General features: G+C 43.0%; 1 protein-coding gene across 2 annotated transcripts in view; it reads left to right on the plus strand.

Annotated features, from left to right (window-relative positions):
- The window catches only part of LOC110536172 (synaptic vesicle glycoprotein 2C), a 77,705-nt gene that overhangs the window by 36,635 nt on the left and 17,835 nt on the right, over positions 1–23,235 (plus strand). For both annotated transcript variants that reach the window (XM_036936049.1, XM_036936050.1), the window contains one exon: positions 20,636–20,816. In XM_036936049.1, the coding sequence (XP_036791944.1) occupies positions 20,636–20,816 (181 nt within the window). The remainder of the gene's footprint in view (positions 1–20,635; positions 20,817–23,235) is intronic.

Raw genomic sequence — 23,235 nt, forward strand, 5'->3', positions numbered from 1 at the left:
ACATGCTGCTCAGTGTAAATGAGCTAAAGAGAGGAGAGGAGAGGGAGGAAAAGGAGAGGAGAGGAAAAAGGGAAGAGAGGAGGAGAAGAAAAGGAGAGCAGAGGTGAGGAAAAAGGAGAGGAGGAGATTGGAGGAGATGAGAGGGGAAGAATGGGAGGGGATGAAAGGAAAGAGGAAAGATATAAGAAAGAGGAGAGGGGGACACAAGCAGAAAAACAAGAGTGGGGAGAGAGAAGCACAGACAGAAAGAAAGCAGAGAGGAAATGAAAGATCAGAATAGAGGAGAAAAGAGATGAGAGAAGAGGTAAAGTGAGAGAATAAAACAGTGAAAGATACAGGGAATCACCCCACCGTTGTTCACAGCGACAGAGTTAGCTCCAGACAGGCATGCTGTTGTCCTCTATATGCTGTATGAATAAAACAGAGCAAGCATTTTGTGTGGCACTGAAACAATTTGCCCCTCTAAGAGCGAAGAGCATCAAAGCGTGAAATCGGAAAAGAGGCCATGATGCAGCTGAGCGCTCTCACCACTCTCATGGGGCTCCTCAGGATCTGACAGCACAAACAACACCACCACCACACCAGTCACTAGGGTCTTCCTCTCTTTCTCCCTCCCTCTCTCCTCTCCCTTTCTTCAACCCCTCTCACACTCTCTTTCTCTGAACTCCTCTCATCTCTTTCTCTATCTCTCACTCTCTTATTCTTCACTCCTTTCCTCTTTTTCAGATCTTCTGCATTCTCCTCTCACTCCATCCTAATTTTCTCCACCCTTTTCTATTTACTTACAGTGTTCCCCTCTCATTCTCTATTTGCCCTCATCGCCTCCCCTTTCCTCTTTTTCTTTCATCATCTCTCATCTTTCATTGTCTAGTTTTCAAGAGCTGCTGAATTATGATACTTAACTGTGTGTTTGTGTGTGTGTTCTGCCGCACTGCTCAGCTCCAGCGCCTCTCCCTCTAGAGAGTGTGTTGGTGTGTGTCTGAGTGTTTGCTGAACTTCCCTGTTTTGGAAATGTGTTTGGACATATCTGGGATCTATGCTAGTGCTTTGGTGCAGTTCTGACTCAGGGTGTTTATTTGATGACGCTGTACCACAGAGTTTCGTTGCCATGCCGTTCACCAGTCTCATTTCAAATACTGTGTATTCTCTTAGTTTGCTCCTAATATCTGCATGCTCCATTTTAGTTCAAACTTCCACACTGGTCCCAAATAATTGCAGTAGTGTGTGTGTTTTGCTGTCAAAGACTCAGCCTTGTTGCACCCTGTTGAAGAAACCCAATCACCCAGACAGTCAGTAGTTTCAGAGACCCTGTTCTCTTCTATCACCTCCTGCCTGGCCACAGATCACCTCATCATCACTACTCTCCTCTCTCACAGACTCTCTTCCCCTCCAGAAACAGACTCTCTCTCACCCTGTCCTTTCACTAGACATTCTAGATGTGACCTGTGTAGACATGCTGTCATCTATCTCTCCCTCCAGCAGGCCTCTGGGCCACAGCCTATACATTTAAATTGTGTTCACATGTGAATAGCCTTAGCTTTCCTCACTTTGCTTCTATATGGATGGTGAGGGGAAAGCCTGTGACAGAGGCTAACATGTGAATAGACCTGCCTGTCTGTTGGCCTTCAGGTTTGAATGAAGCCAAGCTAAATCAATGCATCAGCTGAGTTTGATAGTGAGGGAATTCCAGTTAATTTTAGTTAAGAGTCTATGAGCTGCCTCACCATCTCTCTCTCTCTCTCTCTCTCTCTCTCTCTCTCTCTCTCTCTCTCTCTCTCTCTCTCTCTCTCTCTCTCTCTCTCTCTCTCTCTCTCTCTCTCTCTCTCTCTCTCTCTCTCTCTCTCTCTCTCTCTCTCTCTCTCTCTCTCTCTCTCTCTCTCTCTCTCTCTCTCTCTCTCTCTCTCTCTCTCTCTCTCTCTCTCTCTCTCTCTCTCTCTCTCTCTCTCTCTCTCTCTCTCTCAACACCTCCCCCCTCTCTCTCTCAACACCTCCCCCCTCTCTCCAATGTCCCCTCTCTCTCTCGTCCCAACTAGTGAATCAGCCATGACAGGACAGGGAGTGGCTGAGATAATGGGGAGCACTAAGCCACTCTGACAAACAGGGCTGTCTGTCTCTAAGCTGGTCTTAATTGAGGGGTGAATGTCTATTTTGTCATATCTATTCCTGTATGTCATTTAGTATAGCAGCACTGTATAATATTTAGTAATAATGTGTAATACAGTTGAAGTCGGAAGTATACATACACATAGGTTGGAGTCATTAAAACTTGTTTTTCAACCACTCCACAAATTTCTTCTTAACAAACTATAGTTTTGGCAAGTCGTTGAGGACATCTACTCGGTGCTTGACATAGGTAATCTTTCCAACAATTGTTTACAGACAGATTCTTTCACTAATAATTCACAGTATCACATTTCCAGTGGGTCAGAAGTTTACATACACTAAGTTGACTGTGCCTTTAAACAGCTTGGAAAATTCCAGAAAATTATGTCATGGCTTTAGAAGCTTCTGATTGGCTAATTGACATCATTTGAGTCAATTGGAGGTGTACCTGTGGATGTATTTCAAGGCCTACCTTCAAACTTAATGGGATGTCTTGCTCCCAGGCAGACTAAATAACTTTTTTGCCCGCTTTGAGGACAATACAGTGCCACTGACACGGCCCGCAACTAAAACATGCGGACTCTCCTTCACTGCAGACGACGTGAGGAAAACATTTAAACGTGTCAATCCTCGCAAGGCTGCAGGCCCAGACGGCATCCCCAGCCGCGCCCTCAGAGCATGCGCAGACCAGCTGGCTGGTGTGTTTACGGACATATTCAATCAATCCCTATCCCAGTCTGTTGTTCCCACATGCTTCAAGAGGGCCACCATTGTTCCTGTTCCCAAGAAAGCTAAGGTAACTGAGCTAAACGACTACCGTAGCACTCACTTCCGTCATCATGAAGTGCTTTGAGAGACTAGTCAAGGACCATATCACCTCCACCCTACCTGACACCCTAGACCCACTCCAATTTGCTTACCGCCCAAATAGGTCCACAGACAATGCAATCTCAACCACACTGCACACTTCCCTAACCCATCTGGACAAGAGGAATACCTATGTGAGAATGATGTTCTTTGACTACAGCTCAGCATTTAACCCTGGGTCTTGACCCCGCCCTGTGCAACTGGGTACTGGACTTCCTGACGGGCCACCCCCAGGTGGTGAGGGTAGGCAACAACATCTCCACCCCGCTGATCCTCAACACTGGGGCCCCACAAGGGTGCGTTCGGAGCCCTCTCCTGTACTCCCTGTTCACCCACGACTGCGTGGCCACGCACGCCTCCAACTCAATCATCAAGTTTGCGGACGACACAACAGTTGTAGGCTTGATTACCAACAACGACGAGACGGCCTACAGGGAGGAGGTGAGGGCCCTCGGAGTGTGGTGTCAGGAAAATAACCTCACACTCAACGTCAACAAAACTAAGGAGATGATTGTGGACTTCAGGAAACAGCAGAGGGAACACCCCCCTATCCACATCGATGGAACAGTAGTGGAGAGGGTAGTAAGTTTTAAGTTCCTCGGCGTACACATCACAGACAAACTGAATTGGCCCACACACACAGACAGCATCGTGAAGAAGGCGCAGCAGCGCCTCTTCAACCTCAGGAGGCTGAAGAAATTTGGCTTGTCACCAAAAGCACTCACATACTTCTACAGATGCACAATCGAGAGCATCCTGTCGGGCTGTATCACCGCCTGGTACGGCAACTGCTCCGCCCACAACCGTAAGGCTCTCCAGAGGGTAGTGAGGTCTGCACAACGCATCACCGGGGGCAAACTACCTGCCCTCCAGGACACCTACACCACCCGATGTCACAGGAAGGCCATAAAGATCATCAAGGACAACAACCACCCGAGCCACTGCCTGTTCACCCCGCTATCATCCAGAAGGCGAGGTCAGTACAGGTGCATCAAAGCTGGGACCGAGAGACTGAAAAACAGCTTCTATCTCAAGGCCATCAGACTGTTAAACAGCCAACACTAACATTGAGTGGCTGCTGTCAACACACACTGACTCAACTCCAGCCACTTTAATAATGGGAATTGATGGGAAATTATGTAAAATATATCACTAGCCACTTTAAACAATGCTACCTAATATAATGTTTACATACCCTACATTATTCATCTCATATGTACTCTATATCATCTACTGCATCTTTATGTAATACATGTATCACTAGCCACTTTAACTATGCCACTTTGTTTACATACTCATCTCATATGTATATACTGCACTCAATACCATCTACTGTATCTTGCCTATGCCGCTCTGTACCATCACTCATTCATATATCTTTATGTACATATTCTTTATCCCCTTACACTTGTGTCTGTCTATAAGGTAGTAGTTTTGGAATTGTTAGCTAGATTACTTGTTGGTTATTACTGCATTGTCGGAACTAGAAGCACAAGCATTTTGCTACACTCGCATTAACATCTGCTAACCATGTGTATGTGACAAATAAAATTTGATTTGATTTGATTTATTTGCTTGACATCATGGGAACATCAAAAGAAATCAGCCAAGACCTCAATAACAAATTGTAGACCTCCACAAGTCTGGTTCATCCTTGGGAGCAATTTCCAAATGCCTGAAGGTACCACGTTCATCTGTACAAACAATAGTACGCAAGTATAAACACCGTGGGACCACACAGCCGTCATACCGCTCAGGAAGGAGACGCATTCTGTTTCGTAGAGATGAACGGCCTTTGGTGCGAAAAGTGCAAATCAATCCCAGAACAACAGCAAAAGACCTTGTGAAGATGCTGGAGGAAACAGGTACAAAAGTATCTATATCCACAGTAAAACGAGTCCTATCTCGACATAACCTGAAAGTCCGCTCAGCAAGGAAGAAGCCACTGCCCCAAAACCACCATAAAAAAGCCAGACTACGGTTAGCAAATGCACATGGGGACAAAGATCGTACTTTTTGGTCTGATGAAACAAAAATAGAATTGTTTGGCCATAATGACCATTGTTATATTTGGAGGAAAAAGGGGGAGGCTTGCAAGCCGAAGAACACCATCCCAACCGTGAAGCACGGGGGTGGCAGCATCATGTTGTGGGGGTGCTTTGCTGCAGGAGGGACTGGTGCATTTCACAAAATAGATGGCTTCATGAGGGAGGAAGATTATGTAGATATATTGAAGCAACATCTCAAGACATCAGTCAGGAAGATAAAACTTTGTCACAAATGGGTCTTCCAAATGGACATTGACACCAAGCATACTTCCAAAGTTGTGGAAAAAAGTCTTAAGGACAACAAAGTCAAGGTATTGGAGTGGCCATCACAAAGCCCTGACCTCAATCATATAGAACATTTGTGGGCAGAACTGAAAAAGTGTGTGCGAGCAAGGAGGCCTACATCAGCTCTGTCACGAGGAATGGGCCAAAATTCACACAACTTATTGTAGGAAACTTGTGGAAGGCTACCCAAAATGTTTGACCCAAGTTAGACAATTTAAAGGCAATGCTACCAAATACTAATTGAGTGTATGTAAACTTCTGACCCATGGGAATGTGATGAAATGAATAAAAGCTAAACATAAATCATTCTCTCTACTATTATTCTGACATTTCACATTTTGAAAATAAAGTAGTGATCCTAACTGACCTAAGACAGGGAATTTCTCCTAGGATTAAATGTCAGGAATTGTGAAAAACTGAGTTTAAACATATTTGGCTAAGGTGTACGTAAACTTCTGACTTCAACTGTATGTATGCAATGAAGATTCTTATCTTATGTAATGATTTTAAATGCACTAATTTGTGACTAGTCCTGTTTCGATGCTCTTGTCAATACTACTCCCAGTTTGCTGCAGCGTAACAATTGCTTGGGTTGGTCCAGGAGCAAACTGGCGTCTAGCAATGTGCCTGGTCATAAACAGAGCTTCAGGACAGTCAGGGGGATTGAACCTATAGTGTGTAGACTAGATTCCGCATAGTTAAAGATAAATATATTGTCACGTTCGTTATAAGGATCAGACCAAGGCGCAGCGTGGTATGCATACATTCTTTATTATATTAAGAATGAACACTGAACTAACTAACCAAAATAACACGAGACGCTACACAAATGAGTGCTGACAAGCAACTACACATAGACAAGAACCCACAAACACCAAAGGGAAATGGCTACCTAAATACTGTATGATCCCCAATCAGAGACAACGATAAACAGCTGCCTCTGATTGGGAACCATATCAGGCCACCATAGATATACAAATCACCTAGACCTACAAAAACTCGAGACATACAAAAAACCCTAGACAATACAAAAACTAGCGTACCCACCCTAGTCACACCCTGACCTAACCAAAATATAAAGAAAACAGGAATGTCTCAGTTCAGGGTGTGACATACAGCTTTTATGTGTGGCTGTATAGCATATACAGTGCTTGCAAAAGTATTCATCCCCCTTCACGTTTTTCCTATTATGTTGCATTACAACCTGCAATTTAAATGGATCTTTATTTGGATTTCATGTAATGGACATACACAAAATAGTCCAAAATGGTCAAGTGAAATGAAAAAAGAAAAAACCTTGAAGTGATGCGTGCATATGTAGTCACCCCCTTTGCTATGAATCCCCTAAATAAGATCTGGTACAACCAATTACCTTCAGATATCACATAATTAGTTAAATTAAGTCCACCTGTGTGCAAGCTAAGTGTCACATGATCTGTCACAGGATCTCAGTACATATATATACAGTGGGGAGAACAAGTATTTGATACACTGCCGATTTTGCAGGTTTTCCTACTTACAAAGCATGTAGAGGTCTGTAATTTTTATCATAGGTACACTTCAACTGTGAGAGACGGAATCTAAAACAACAATCCAGAAAATCACATTGTATGATTTTTAAGTAATTAATTAGCATTTAATAATTAATTAGCAGTCCTCTTCTGTTTGTGCCGGGTGGAGATTATAACAGAATATGGCCAAGATGTTCAAATGTTCATAGATGACCAGCAGGGTCAAATGATAATAATCACAGTCGTTGTAGAGGGTGCAACAGGTCAGCACCTCAGGAGTAAATGTCAATTGGTGTTTCATAGTTGATCATTGAGAGTATCTCTACCGCTCCTGCTGTCTCTAGAGAGTTGAAAACAGCAGGTCTGGGCTAGGTAGCACGTCCGGTGAACAGGTCAGGGTTCCATAGCCGCAGGCAGAACAGTTGAAACTGGAGCAGAAGCACGACCAGGTGGACTGGGGACAGCAAGGAGTCATCAGGACAGGGAGTCCTGAGGCATGGTCCTCTGGCTCAGGTCCTCCGAAAGAAAGAAAGAAAGAAAGAAAGAAAGAAAGAAAGAAAGAAAGAAAGAAAAAGAAAGAAAGAAAGAAAGAAAGAAAGAGAAAGGAGAGAGAATTAGAGAGAGCATGCTTAAATTCACCCAGGACACAGGATAAATACTCCAGATATAACAGACTGACTCCAGCCCCCTGACACATAAGCTATTGCAGCATAAATACTGGAGGCTGAGACAGGAGGGGTCGGGAGACACTGTGGCCCCGTCAGACGATACTCCCGGACAGGGCCAAACAGGCAGGATATAACCCCATCCACTTTGCCAAAGCACAGCCCCCACACCACTAGAGGGATATCTTCAACCACCAATTTACCATCCTGAGACAATGCCGAGTATAGTCCACAAAGATCTCCGCCACGGCACAAACCCAAGGGGTTCGATCTCTGCATTCTAGAGTGCTCTCACCCATTTGGAGCCTAGTGCATAGATGTGTTGTGTCTAACACAGATGTCTGTTTGTTAGTCCATGTTCAATAGAAATGTAACACTTGTATGGGCTGTATTTGCTATATCACTATTACTTTGTCATCCCGTTTGTCAAGATAAGGTCAAGGAGTATCTTCCTTAGAAATTAGAAATTAGAAATTACTTCAGATGATGTCCCCATCTTTATTCCAAGATGGCGTAGCAGTGTGTTTTATCTTGTCCCGTCCTGTCCCGTGTAAATATAGTTTTCTTTTCGTGTATATTTTGTATGTATTGTAATCTCACTTTCCATCTAAGGCTTGAATATACTCTCCTGCAACCAGCCTCACCCAATGTGGTATGGATCTGCTATTTTCATACTTTAGAACCGGAACCCCCATCAGAAGCTAGCCAGCTAACTAGCTACTAGCTAGTAGTCAATTAGCCCCTGCTAGCGGTCTTCACCGTTAACTCAGACACCAGCCAGCCTCGGTCAATACCTGCCAGTCTACACAGCGCGATATCAACCCAGAGCATATCTGCTTTTTCTCTACCACATCTCCGGATTCAAACCACAAGCTCTAAACCTTTACACCAGATCATCGCAGCTAGCTAGTTGCAATCCGAGTGGCTACTCATGGCTAACGTCTCTGTCCCAAAGCAAGCACCAGTTAGCCTTGAGCTAGCCTCAAGCTTGGCCCATCTCCTGGCCAGCCTTGAGCTAGCCTCGAGCTAGGCCCATCTCCTGGCCAGCCGAAGAGGTCCACCAGCTAATTATTGGGCTACAATACCTCTTTTGCCAATTGGATTGGACCCTTTACTGGCGACACGGAGCCGTGCCAATCCATGACGACTGGTCTGCCGACATAATAGTCCGTTGTGATGACGCTGAAGGCCCATCTGCTATCCCCGGCCCGCTAGCTGTCTGAATCGCTGTGTCTCCAGCTTGGTTAGTTTTGGTTAGTGATTATTGTCTTATTTCACTGTAGAGCCCCCAGCCCTGCCCAATATGCATTAGATAGCCCTTTTGTCCCACCCCCCACACATGCGGTGACCTCACCTGGCTTAACTGGTGCCAAAACCTCTCTCATTGTCACTCAATGCCTAGGTTTACCTCCACTGTACTCACATCCTACCATACCCTTGTCTGAACATTATGCCTTGAATCTATTCTTCCACATGCAGAAATCTGCTCCTTTTACTCTCTGTTCCGAACGCACTACACGACCAGTTCTTATAGCCATTACCCGTAACCTTATCCTACTCCTCTTCTGTTCCTCTGGTGATGTAGAGGTCAACCCAGGTCCTGTAGCCCCCAGCACCACTCCCATTCCCCAGGCTCTCTCATTTGTTGACTTCTGTAACCAAAAAAAGCCTTGGTTTCATGCAAGTTATCAGAAGCCTCCTCCCTAAGTTTGTTTATTCACTGCTTTAGAACACTCCTCCTTCCCTAATGTCCTAGCAGTGTCTGAATCCTGGCTTAGGAAGGCCACCAAAAATCCTGAAATTTCCAACCCCAACTACAACATTTTCCGGCAAGATAGAACTGCCAAAGGGGGCGGAGTTGCAATCTACTGCAGAGATAGCATGTAGAGTTCTGTCAAACTATCCAGGTCTGTGCCCAAACAATTCGAGCTTCCACCTTTCCAGAATCAAGTCTCTCACTGTTGCCACTTGTTATAGACCCCCCTCAGCCCCCAGCTGTGCCCTGGACACCATATGTGAATTGCCCCCCATCTATCTTCAGAGTTCGTACTGTTAGGGGACCTAAACTGGGATATGCTTAACACCCCGGCCATCCTACAATCTAAGCTAGATCCCCTCAATCTCACACAAATTATCAAGGAACCTACCAGGTACAACCCTAAATCCATAACCATGGGCACCCTCTTAGATATCATCCTGAGCAATTTGCCCTCTAAATACACCTCTGCTGTCTTCAACCAGGATCTCAGGGATCACTGCTTCATTGCCTGCTTTTCTCCTTCACCCAAATCCAGACAGCTGATGTTCTGAAAGAGCTGCAAAATCTGGATCCCTACAAATCAGCTGGGCTAGATAATCTGGACCTTCTCTTTCTAAAATTATCAACCCGATATTGTTGCAACCCCTATTACTAGCCTGTTCAACCTCTCTTTCGTATCGTCTGAGATCTCCCAAAGATTGGAAAACTGCCGTGGTCATGCCCCTCTCCAAAGGGGGGTGACACTTTAGACACAAACTGTTATAGACCTATATCCATCCTGCCTTGCCTTTCTAAAATCTTTGAAAACCAAGTTAACAAACACATCACCAACCATTTCGAATCCCACCGTACCTTCTCCGCTATGCAATCTGGTTTCCGAGCTGGTCATGGGTGCACCTCAGCCACGCTCAAGGTCCTAAACAATATCATAACCGCCATCGATACAAGACAGTACTGTGCAGCCGTCTTCATCGACCTGGCCAAGGCTTTTGACTCTGTCAATCACTGCATTCTGATCGGCAGACTCAATAGCCTTGATATCTCAAATGACTGCCTCGCCTGGTTCACCAACTACTTCTCAGATAGAGTTTAGTGTGTCAAATCGGAGGGCCTGTTGTCTGGACCTCTGGCAGTCTTTATGGGGGTGCCACAGGGTTCAATTCTCGGGCCGACTCTTTTCTCTGTATAAATCAATGATGTCGCTCTTGCTGCTGGTGATTCTCTGATCCACCTCTACACAGACAACACTATTCTGTATACATCTGTCCCTTCTTTGGACACTGTGTTTACAAACCTCCAAACGATCTTCAATGCCATACAATTCTCCTTCCGTGCTTTTAAATGCTGTTAAAACTGTTAAAACTAAATGCATGCTCTTCAACCGATTGCTGCCCGCATCCGCCAACCCGACTAGCATCACTACTCTGGACGGTACTGACTTAGAATATGTGGACAACTAAAAATACCTAAGTGTCTGGTTAGACTGTAACTCTCATTCCAGACTCACATTAAGCATCTCCAATCCAAAATGAAATATAGAACTGGCTATTTCGCAACAAAGCCTCCCCTCATATGCTGCCAAACATACCCTCGTAAAACTGACTATCCTACCGATCCTTGACTTCGGCGATGTCATTTGCAAAATAGCCTCCAACACTCTACTCAGCAAATTGGATGTAGTCTATCACAGTGCCATCCATTTTGTCACCAAAGACCCATATACTACCCACCACTGCAACCTGCATGCTCTCGTTGCCTGGCCCTCTCTACATATTCATCGCCAAACCCACTGGCTCCAGGTCATCCATAAGTCTTTGCTAGGTAAAGCCCCGGCTTATCTCAGCTCACTGGTCACCATAGCAACACCCGTAGTACGCGCTCCAGCAGGTATATTTCACTGGTCATCCCCAAAGCCAACTCCTGCTTTGGCCACCTTTCCTTCCAGTTCTCTGCTGCCAATGACTGGAACGAATTACAAAAATCCCTTTAGCTGGAGACTTATATCTCCCTCTCTAACTTTAAGCATCAGCTATCAGAGCAGCTTACCAATCACTGTACCTGTACACAGACAATCTGTAAATAGCACATCCATCTACCTCATCCCCATACTGTTATTTATCTTCTTGCTCTTTTGCACCCCAGTATCTCTACTTGCACATCATCATCTGCACAGGTATCACTCCAGTGTTAATGCTAAATTGTAATTATTTAGCCTCTATGGCCTATTATTGCCTTACCTCCCTAATCTTATACATTTGCACACACTGTACATAGATTTTTCTATTGTGTTATTGACTGTACGTTTGTTTATGTGTAACTCTGTGTTGTTGTTTTTGTTGCACTGCTTTGCTTTATCTTGGCCAGGTTGCAGTTGTAAATGAGAACTTGTTCTCAACTGGACTACCTGGTTAAATAAAGGTGAAATAAAAAATAAATAAAAATATCACCAAATAAAATTATGAGTATGTGCAAATGTACTTGGAGAATAAATGTGATCCTGACTACGTCTAAGTGTGAATGACCCCAGTTTTACCCCTGGAATAAGAGCGTTAAATCAGACCCCCATCTATCCACAACAGCCTACTGGGGAGATGAGACCTGAAAGAAGTCATAGAACAAATGAGGTGTATCTTGCTATACCCTGAATTTAAATGATTCGACCAGACATCATGGCTTCAAGCTAAATTATATCACACCATGTGTAAGCGGAATATGGACAAATCTATCTTCAATCTGTTGTTTATCGTCATAGTGAGTGACATTTAGAATTAAAATGACAGCTCTGTAGTCATGAGAGAGTTATCCTTTCGACTCCATTTTATGTTTACTCGTCAATTTATCTGTTTATACTGTATGTAGGTTTATGTTTGTTTCTTGAATTGATGTATTTGGACGGTGTCTGAATCCTCTGAATCCTTTCAGGGGAATCGTGTTTGAGGGAAAAGCATTTATACTGTATATTTGTTGTTGTTGTACTTTTACCCCTTTTCGTGATATCCAATTACAAATGTACTTGGAGAATACAGTCTTGTCCCATCGCTGCAACTCCCCTACGGACTCGAGAAAGGCGAAGGTCTAGAGCCATGCGCACTGCTTCTGGATACACTGCTCATTTAACCCGGAAGCCAGCCGCACCAATGTGTCAGAAGAAACACCCTCCAGCTGGCGACCGAGGTTAGCTTGCAGGCACCCGGCCCACCACAAGGAGTCTCTTGAGCTCGATGGGACATGGAAATCCCGGCAGGCCAAACCCTCCACTAACCCGGACCACACTGGGTCAATTGTGCACCGCCTCACGGGTCTCCCGGTCTCGGCCGGCTGTGACACAGCCCGGGAACAAACCTGGGTCTGTAGTGACGCCTCAAGCACTGCGACGCAGTGCCTTAGTCCACTGCACCACTAGGGAGACCCTCGGGAAAAGCATATTTACACTAGTCTCTTGACCAGGACGTCAATGCATTAAAGTGGAACTGACAGCATTTTAACTACTATGCAGATATGAAACAAACAGACAATCATAATATTAGTCAACAAAATATTCAATTCCCAGTATATGCAACAAAACCAACTTCATAAGAGGTTTTAAAAATAGGTTCAGTTTGACTCATAATTTCATTACATACAGAAAGTATTGTTGGCAGAATATATGGATGCAGTTCAATACACGATTAATATAACTCGCTAATACATTTCTTGGATGTATAAAAATATTGCTATCAGGTTGTAAATCACGCGCTGCCTGGAACATTGTTTGCTGCCTCCACCCATTCAGGATGCACTCTTTTATAACAAAAATATAAACTCAACATGCAACAATTTCAAATATTTTGTTGAGTTACAGTTCATTGGAAAAGCAGTCAATTGAAATAAATTAATTCACACTGCTTTGCTTTATCTTGGCCAGGTCGCAGTTGTAAATGAGAACTTGTTCTCAACTGGCCTACTTGGTTAAATAAAGGTGAAAAAATTAATTAAAATAAAATTAAAAAATTAGGCCCTAATCCATGGATTTCACATGGCTGGGCAGCCATGGGTCGGCATAGACCCACTGGGGTGCCAGGCCCAGCCAATCAGAATGAGTTTTCCCCCACAAAAGGGCTTTATAACAATAGTTCTCTGCACCCCCCCATCCCCTCTGAAGAAGCCAGATATGGAGGTCCTGGCCTACATTGTTACACTTGGTCTGTGGTTGTGAGGCCGGGGGTTTCATGTGGTCTACGGTTGTGAGGTCGGTTGGACGTACTGCCAAATTCTCTAAAATTGCTTTGGAGGTGGCTTACGGTAGAGAAATACATATTGAATTCTCTGGCAACAGCTCTGGTGGACATTCCTGCAGGCATCATGACAATTGCACACTCCCTCAAAACTTGAGACATCGGTGGCATTGTGTTGTGTGACAAAACTGCACATTTTAGAGTGGCCTTTTATTGTCCCCAGCACAAGTTGCACCTGTGTAATGATCATGCTGTTTAATCAGCTTCTTGATATGTCACAACCTGTCAGGTGGAAGCATTTTCTTGGCAAGGCTAAAATGCACACTAACAGGGATGTAAACAAATATGTGCACCAAATTTGAGAGAAATAAGCTTTTTCTTCTGAGATCTTTTATTTTAGCTCATGAAACATGGGACTGACACTTTACATGTTTTGTTTATATTTTTGTTCAGTAAAGTTTCAATGACACAATATTTTGGACAAAAACTGACAAATGTAACTAAGGCTGGGAATGTCAATGCAATCAAACCATCAAGGGCAATGACACAAGTTGGTCATAACGTGGCTAATAGGATAGCGTATCTATTTATGTAACTATTTATTTAGCCATATAAAAACACGGAACCTAACATTAGTTAGCTGGCTGCTGCAACTAGAGATGCAGGTTTCATTTGGTTAGCTAGCAAGAAATGTGAATCGCTTTGCTAGCTAGCTAGTTATGCTGAACTTGAAAGACTTATCCATGTTGTGTTTATAAATTCACTCTGGCTATCTACTCCGATTTCTCATCTTAGCGTGCCAGAGGCCCCCAAAATACCGGAGGAATTTATGAATGTGTAACACTCGTTGAATATGACCGGTGTCAGTAAATGTTGGCAAAAAAAGTTATTCAATTGTTATCAGCAGCGCAGTTAGTCACTAATGCTCTAGATACCATGTAAACAGCCTAACCAGCTCTGCTAGGGCAAGTAAAATGGCCAGAGCGAGGTGTTCTGTCATTTTATGTCTGGAAGTAGCTCTGAATTTACTAATGGACAATCTGATAACGCTCTGAATTTAGGAACGACAGAGCGCACTATGGAGGCAATTCACAACCGCACCCTTAGTTGTCAATCAAATTTGTTTTGGCATATATCAAATGGGCGGGCAAGCAGGGACAAGCTTTTTCTTCTGAGATCTTTTATTTTAGCTCATGAAACATGGGACTGACACTTTACATGTTTTGTTTATATTTTTGTTCAGTAAAGTTTCAATGACACAATATTTTGGACAAAAACTGACAAATGTAACTAAGGCTGGGAATGTCAATGCAATCAAACCATCAAGGGCAATGACACAAGTTGGTCATAACGTGGCTAATAGGATAGCGTATCTATTTATGTAACTATTTATTTAGCCATATAAAAACACGGAACCTAACATTAGTTAGCTGGCTGCTGCAACTAGAGATGCAGGTTTCATTTGGTTAGCTAGCAAGAAATGTGAATCGCTTTGCTAGCTAGCTAGTTATGCTGAACTTGAAAGACTTATCCATGTTGTGTTTATAAATTCACTCTGGCTATCTACTCCGATTTCTCATCTTAGCGTGCCAGAGGCCCCCAAAATACCGGAGGAATTTATGAATGTGTAACACTCGTTGAATATGACCGGTGTCAGTAAATGTTGGCAAAAAAAGTTATTCAATTGTTATCAGCAGCGCAGTTAGTCACTAATGCTCTAGATACCATGTAAACAGCCTAACCAGCTCTGCTAGGGCAAGTAAAATGGCCAGAGCGAGGTGTTCTGTCATTTTATGTCTGGAAGTAGCTCTGAATTTACTAATGGACAATCTGATAACGCTCTGAATTTAGGAACGACAGAGCGCACTATAGAGGCAATTCACAACCGCACCCTTAGTTGTCAATCAAATTTGTTTTGGCATATATCAAATGGGCGGGCAAGCAGGGACAAGCTTTTTCTTCTGAGATCTTTTATTTTAGCTCATGAAACATGGGACTGACACTTTACATGTTTTGTTTATATTTTTGTTCAGTAAAGTTTCAATGACACAATATTTTGGACAAAAACTGACAAATGTAACTAAGGCTGGGAATGTCAATGCAATCAAACCATCAAGGGCAATGACACAAGTTGGTCATAACGTGGCTAATAGGATAGCGTATCTATTTATGTAACTATTTATTTAGCCATATAAAAACACGGAACCTAACATTAGTTAGCTGGCTGCTGCAACTAGAGATGCAGGTTTCATTTGGTTAGCTAGCAAGAAATGTGAATCGCTTTGCTAGCTAGCTAGTTATGCTGAACTTGAAAGACTTATCCATGTTGTGTTTATAAATTCACTCTGGCTATCTACTCCGATTTCTCATCTTAGCGTGCCAGAGGCCCCCAAAATACCGGAGGAATTTATGAATGTGTAACACTCGTTGAATATGACCGGTGTCAGTAAATGTTGGCAAAAAAAGTTATTCAATTGTTATCAGCAGCGCAGTTAGTCACTAATGCTCTAGATACCATGTAAACAGCCTAACCAGCTCTGCTAGGGCAAGTAAAATGGCCAGAGCGAGGTGTTCTGTCATTTTATGTCTGGAAGTAGCTCTGAATTTACTAATGGACAATCTGATAACGCTCTGAATTTAGGAACGACAGAGCGCACTATGGAGGCAATTCACAACCGCACCCTTAGTTGTCAATCAAATTTGTTTTGGCATATATCAAATGGGCGGGCAAGCAGGGACAAGCTTTTTCTTCTGAGATCTTTTATTTTAGCTCATGAAACATGGGACTGACACTTTACATGTTTTGTTTATATTTTTGTTCAGTAAAGTTTCAATGACACAATATTTTGGACAAAAACTGACAAACGTAACTAAGGCTGGGAATGTCAATGCAATCAAACCATCAAGGGCAATGACACAAGTTGGTCATAACGTGGCTAATAGGATAGCGTATCTATTTATGTAACTATTTATTTAGCCATATAAAAACACGGAACCTAACATTAGTTAGCTGGCTGCTGCAACTAGAGATGCAGGTTTCATTTGGTTAGCTAGCAAGAAATGTGAATCGCTTTGCTAGCTAGCTAGTTATGCTGAACTTGAAAGACTTATCCATGTTGTGTTTATAAATTCACTCTGGCTATCTACTCCGATTTCTCATCTTAGCGTGCCAGAGGCCCCCAAAATACCGGAGGAATTTATGAATGTGTAACACTCGTTGAATATGACCGGTGTCAGTAAATGTTGGCAAAAAAAGTTATTCAATTGTTATCAGCAGCGCAGTTAGTCACTAATGCTCTAGATACCATGTAAACAGCCTAACCAGCTCTGCTAGGGCAAGTAAAATGGCCAGAGCGAGGTGTTCTGTCATTTTATGTCTGGAAGTAGCTCTGAATTTACTAATGGACAATCTGATAACGCTCTGAATTTAGGAACGACAGAGCGCACTATGGAGGCAATTCACAACCGCACCCTTAGTTGTCAATCAAATTTGTTTTGGCATATATCAAATGGGCGGGCAAGCAGGGAAATTCCCATTCAGTTGTCAAAATGTGGGTTGGGATAAGCATGCATTGGCAGGCAAGCTGCAGAAGGATGAGCAGGCTACCCCATCGTTTATCAGTACAATTTTAAACTCCAACTAGCTGATAACGTTTGAGTAGGTTTATCTAATGTTCCCTCATTAAATTTTAGCTCATCTCTCTCTGGCTAGCATTAGTTGTCTACGTTGTTGTTGTTGATGTGCATAACTGAGGGAGAGAAAGCCTACCTTTCAAGGTTGTTTGATCAATAGAACTGTGAAGTTCCCAAATGTAAGAGGACTGTTATATTTACATATTTTCAGAAATCCATTCAGGTGTATTTTGTGGCTTTTGACCAATGCGTTCTAATTATCTAAAGTCTGTTGCTACTGCCTGTAAACACACAGTCCAGTTCAAAGTGAATGATGGCAGGCCCATGTGGTAAATGGCTTATTTGCTTACAGGCCTACTGTAGCTCTGATTGGCTATGGCACACCGGTCTGCATAGATGTTTTTATTAGGTTTTATTTACTGCAGTGTCTATTAATTGTCCAAACACATGGCCACTTTCCCAATCTATGTTGATATAGAGTTTTCACAAATACCTTATGTACAGTGGATTCGGAAAGTATTCAGACCCCTTTACTTTTCCACATTTTGTTACGTTACAGCCTTATTCTAAAATTGACTAAATAAAATAAAAATATCCTCATCACTCTACACACAATACCCCATAATGACAAAGCGAAAACAGATTATTATTTTTTTTTTTTACCTTATTCACATAAGTATTCAGACCCTTTGCTATGGGACTCGAAATTGAGCTCAGGTGCATCCTGTTTCCATTGATCATCCTTGAGATGTTTTTACAACTTGATTGAAGTCCACCTGTGGTAAATTCAATTGATTGGACATAATTTGGAAAGGCACACACCTGCCTATGTAAGGTCACACAGATGACAGTGCATGTCAGAGCAAAAACCAAGCCATGAGGTCAAAAGAATGGTCCGTAGAGCTCAAAGACAGGATTGTGTCGAGGTACAGATCTGGGGAAGGGTACCAAAATATTTCTGCAGCATTGAAGGTCCCCAAAAACACAGTGGCCTCCATCATTCTTAAATGGAAGAAGTTTGGAACCACCAAGACTCTGATGAAACCAAGATTGAACTCTTCTCCCTTTATGCCAAGAGTCACATCTGAAAGAAACCTGGCACCATCCTCACGGTGAAGCATGCTGGTGGCAGCATCATGCTGTGGGGATGTTCTCCAGCGGCAGGGACTGGAGACTATAGTCAAGATCGAGGGAAAGATGAAAGGAACAAAGTACAGCGAGATCCTTGATGCAAACCTGCTCCAGAGCACTCAGGACATCAGACTGGGGTGACGGTTCACCTTCCAACAGGACAACGACCCTAAGCACACAGCCAAGACAACGTAGGAGTGTCTTCGGGACAAGTCTCTGAATGTCTTTGAGTGGCTCAGCCAGAGTGGCTCAGACAGAGTGGGTCAGACAGAGTGGCTCAGCCAGAGTGGCTCAGCCAGAGTGGCTCAGCCAGAGCCCAAAGGTGCTTCAACAAAGTACTGAGTAAAGGATCTGAATACTTATGTAAATGTGATAGTTCAGTTTTTTAAAAACATTTGCAAACATTTCAAAAAAATGTTTTTTACTTTCTCATTATGGGGTATTGTGTGTAGATTGATGATGATTTAAAAAATTTGAATAAGGCTGCAAGGTAACAAAATGTGGAAAAAGTAAAGGGGTCTGAATACTTTCCGAATGCACTGTAATTCACAAACATTGTATGAATTTGTGAAAATTTTAAAATTGCCATAGCTAAGTGCTGGCTTGTCAGAAAATGTATAAAAAAAAATGTAATTCATCCTGGAGGTGTATATGAACAGATTTTAATAAGATTTAATTTTGTTAAAATGCTGTCAGTTCCACTTTAAAGGTCCCATGATGCTGTTTTTTTTAACCTTAATATCAAATAATTTCTCTGTAACAATTAAGTACCTTACTGTGATTGTTTTCAGTTAAAATTGTACAAAATAAACAAAAATAGCTTCTTAGCAAAGCGCAATTCCTGTCAGGGAGTGGTCTGAGTGGGGAGGGGATACTGAAAACTAGCTGTTATTGGCAGAGAGGTTCGGAACTCTCTTATTGGTGTATTAACTAATTTACCAGGCAGGCCAAAACTCCATCCCACCAAAACAGGCTGACATTTCTGGCAATTTTTACAATTTCTCAGTATTATTCTAACGTTTTAGTGTGGAAATATTAAGCAGAAAAATCCAGCTTTTTGACAGCACTGAGCCTTTAAATAATGTAATCCTAGAAATCCATACAAAATTGACTATGTGGCCATACCAGGACAATATAATTAAAGGTGGGTACTTTGAAGGCTTGAGAAGAGTACTCTCTTGTGAAGATTAGAGAAGAGCAGAGTTCAGTAACAGTACTTTGGTGTTAATAATAGAGAAGAATGGATCATAGTGTTCCAGTCAGACACCAAGATCATGATCATCAGTGTGGGAACCCCATGCTGTTTTGTCTGGGGCATTGATTCCTCTCCACATTACAGACATTAAAAGGGAGCAGAGGCTTCTTTTTAAAAGTCACCCTGTATTACTGACCACACTCTTTATCCCATTGATTTATGTTACACGAGTGGGTTCAGGTCTATTCCATTCTGTATTTACTCATCGCATCACAGTGGGAATAGGAATGGGTTGCGTTTTACGGGAAGCGACCCCCCACCCTGTAAATCTTAATGTAGTTCCTTAGCATTCTTACATGTAACAGGAATTGTATAGTTCTTAGTGTAAATATTTATGAAGTGTACTCTTGGAATGTGCATTAATTAAACACAAAACTGGAAGAAAAGTGGAATCAAGGCGAGAGAGATACTTTGTTGTTCTTTATCAACTTGTTCCTGCATGAGATATAACTTTAACAGTCAAAAGTTAACATGAAAGAGCTGGATTTACCAAGTTGTTATTCTACCAAACAACACTTCAACATCTCCCCTCAGGAGAAGTGAAATGTATTATTCAACACAGATTGAGTCATTCAACAGATTTGGTGATTAAACGTCCTTATTGACGAACGATCATCAACACTAATGGGCCTTAATGGGGCTCCATACTTTACTGTGACACTTTTACACCCTTCACTTTAGCAGCTAGCCCACTCTGACGAGCCATGAATGTGTGCGAGCCATTCATGTGTGCGTTCCAAATGGCACCCTATTCCCTATATATTGCACTACTTTTGACTAGAGCCTTATGGACCCTGGTCAAAAGTAGTGCACTATAAAATAGGGTGCCATTTGAGATGTGCCAATGTCTCCTGGCAGGGATCTGATGTCAGGTAGAGAGGGACTAGATGTGATTATGACGTTGCATATTAAATAGCAGGGGATATATATTTTTGAACTTGTGTTCTGCTGAAGGATCCATTAGACCATATGAGTTCATTAGGATTAGCTTTGAGCTACCGCAGCCGATCTTTACTATACAGTCAAAATTCACTGAGTATCATTTGTTGATTTGTTTGACAACTGCTTTGATGATTGCTTTGTGCTGTGCAGATAGACATGGTTCAAATCTAAAGTCACCCCCCCCCCCCCTCTCTCTCTCTCTCGCTCTCTCTCTCTCTGCAGGCAGTATTGTGTACCTGGGGATGATGGTGGGGGCATTTTTCTGGGGGGGAATGTCAGACAAGATGGGCCGCAGACAGTGTCTGCTCATCTGCATGTGTGTGAACGGCTTCTTCGCCTTCCTGTCCTCCTTCGTTCAGGGCTACGGCATGTTCCTGCTCTGCCGCGTGATCGCAGGCTTTGGGTGAGTCTGACTGACCAGGCTAAGAATGGAAAGCAATGTGCAATGTGCTACTTATGTCTTAAAGAATGGAGTAATGAATCCCCATAGCAATGCACATTAAACAAGCAATAGGAGACTGCAAACTCCAAATGACACTGTAGATTCAAACATGTATTGTGAGTTGTGACATGAACAAGACAACTGACTTAGCTATGTAGCCTAATTAGGACAAAACTACCTACCACCTTGAAGAATCCTTTCAACTCCTTCATCAAATAGTCCTGCAGTTCTACTTTCTTAAAACTCCTTAATTCCCATAGACTTCCTTTCACAGTAGATCATCATTAATTCATTATCTTATGTAGTAATTCGTATGTTTTGGTTTATTTAATGAATATGTACACTGAACAAAAATATATGCAACATGTAAAGTGTTGGTCCTGTTTCATGAGCTGAAATAAAAGAGCTCATAAATGTTCCACATGCACAAAAAGCTTATTTCTCACAAATGTTTTGCACAAAATTGTTTACATCCTTGTTGGTGAGCATTTCACCTTTGCCAAGAAAATCCATCCACCTGACATGTGTGGCATATCAAGAAGCTGATTAAACAGGATGATCATTACACAGGTGCACCTTGTGCCGGCGACAATAAAAGTCCACTCTAAAATGTGCAGTTGTCACACAACACAATGCCACCGACGTCTCAAGTTGAGGGAGCAGGCAATTGGCATGCTGACTGCAACAATGTCCACCATAGCTGTTGCCAGATAATTAAATGTTCATTTCTCGACCAAAGTCGCGCTAGAGAATTTGGCAGTATGTCCAACCGGCCTCAACTGTAGAACACATGTATGGTGTCATGTGGGCGAGTGGCTTGCTGATGTCAGCGTTGTTAACAGAGTTCCCCATGGTGGCGGTGGGGTTATGGTATGACCAGGCATACTCTACGGACAACGAAAACAATTGCATTTTATCGATGGCAATTTGAATGCACAGAGCTACGTGACAAGATCCTGAGGCCCATTGTCATGCCATTCATCCGCCTCCATCACCTCATGTTTCAGCATGATAATGCACAGCCCCATGTCGTAAGGATCTGTACACAATTCCTGGAAGCTGAAAATGTCCCATTTCTTCCATGGCCTGCTTACTCACCAGACATGTCACTTGTTGAGCATGTTTGGGATGCTCTGGGTCAACATGTATGACAGCGTGTTCCAGTTTCCGCCAATATCCAGCAACATCGCACAGCCTTTGAAGAGGAGTGGGACAGCATTCCACAGGCCACAATCAACAGCCTGATCAACCTGATGTTGTTACGTGGAGTGGAACAGGGAAACCCAAGAGCAGACTCAGACGAGGAGACTGGGATGAAGTAGGTATTTTAGGTATTTATTCAAACACAGGTGGAAGATGGAGTGCAGGGGGCTGAGGCTGGAGCGAGAGGGGTTGGGACAGGGTAAGCAGGTCCGGAGGGGAATCCAAGGGAGTAGTAGAGTGGGGAATCCAGGGCAGAGTAGCAGAATGTGGAGACGCGGGACTGGAGACCGGAACCAGAGTCAGAGCGGGCAGAACTGTAGTGGAGAGGAAAACCGTGTCAGGCAAGGAAAACAGGCACAACAGGATAACAGAATCTTAATAGTAACAAACGGCTAAAACAGTAGACTGACTGAGCAGAGATTACAATCTGGCAGTGTGGAAGTGGTAGGGCTGAGTATTTGTAGAGGTCTTGATTATGGAACAGGTTGCAGCTGGTGGGGATCTGCTCTGACTCCAGCACACCTGTCTCTACCCACACAATCACACACACACACACACACACACACAGAGGGAGAGGGAGAGGGCACGGGGGAGTGGTGGCAGGTCAAGGAGACACAGGATGAGCAGCAGAGGGTGTGGCAGGAGCAGATGTAACAGATGTGTCTCGCTGCATGAAGAAAATGGTGGTCACACCAGATACTGACTGGTTTTCTGATCCACACCCCTACCTTTAAAAAAATGTTGTTTGTGATCAACAGATGCATATCTGTATTCCCAATCATGTGAAATCCATAGATTAGGGGCCAATTTACTTATTTCAATTTACTGATTTTCTTATATGAACTGTAACTCAGTAAAATCTTTGAAATTGTTACATGTTGCATTTATAGTTTTGTTCAGTATAGTTGTAAATGACTCTGTCAACATGTTCTCACTCCCCTTCTGATATTTCATCCATGTAATCGCTAGAGGTTTTCATCTCTCCTGTCTAGGAATAGGATTGTGTGACTAATGAATGTGTCAAACATCCCTCTGTCTGTAAGTGTGTCAGTGTGCTCCTAACATCCATAATGAAAGCCTTTAGTTTACACCAACTAGGCTATATCAGTGATAACATGGATTCAATACAGGGGATTAAAACCTTGTTTCATTGAGGTGTGTCTTTGCAGAGAGGTTT

This window comes from Oncorhynchus mykiss, chromosome 11 (assembly GCF_013265735.2).
Source record: "Oncorhynchus mykiss isolate Arlee chromosome 11, USDA_OmykA_1.1, whole genome shotgun sequence".
Lineage (NCBI taxonomy): Eukaryota > Metazoa > Chordata > Actinopteri > Salmoniformes > Salmonidae > Oncorhynchus > Oncorhynchus mykiss.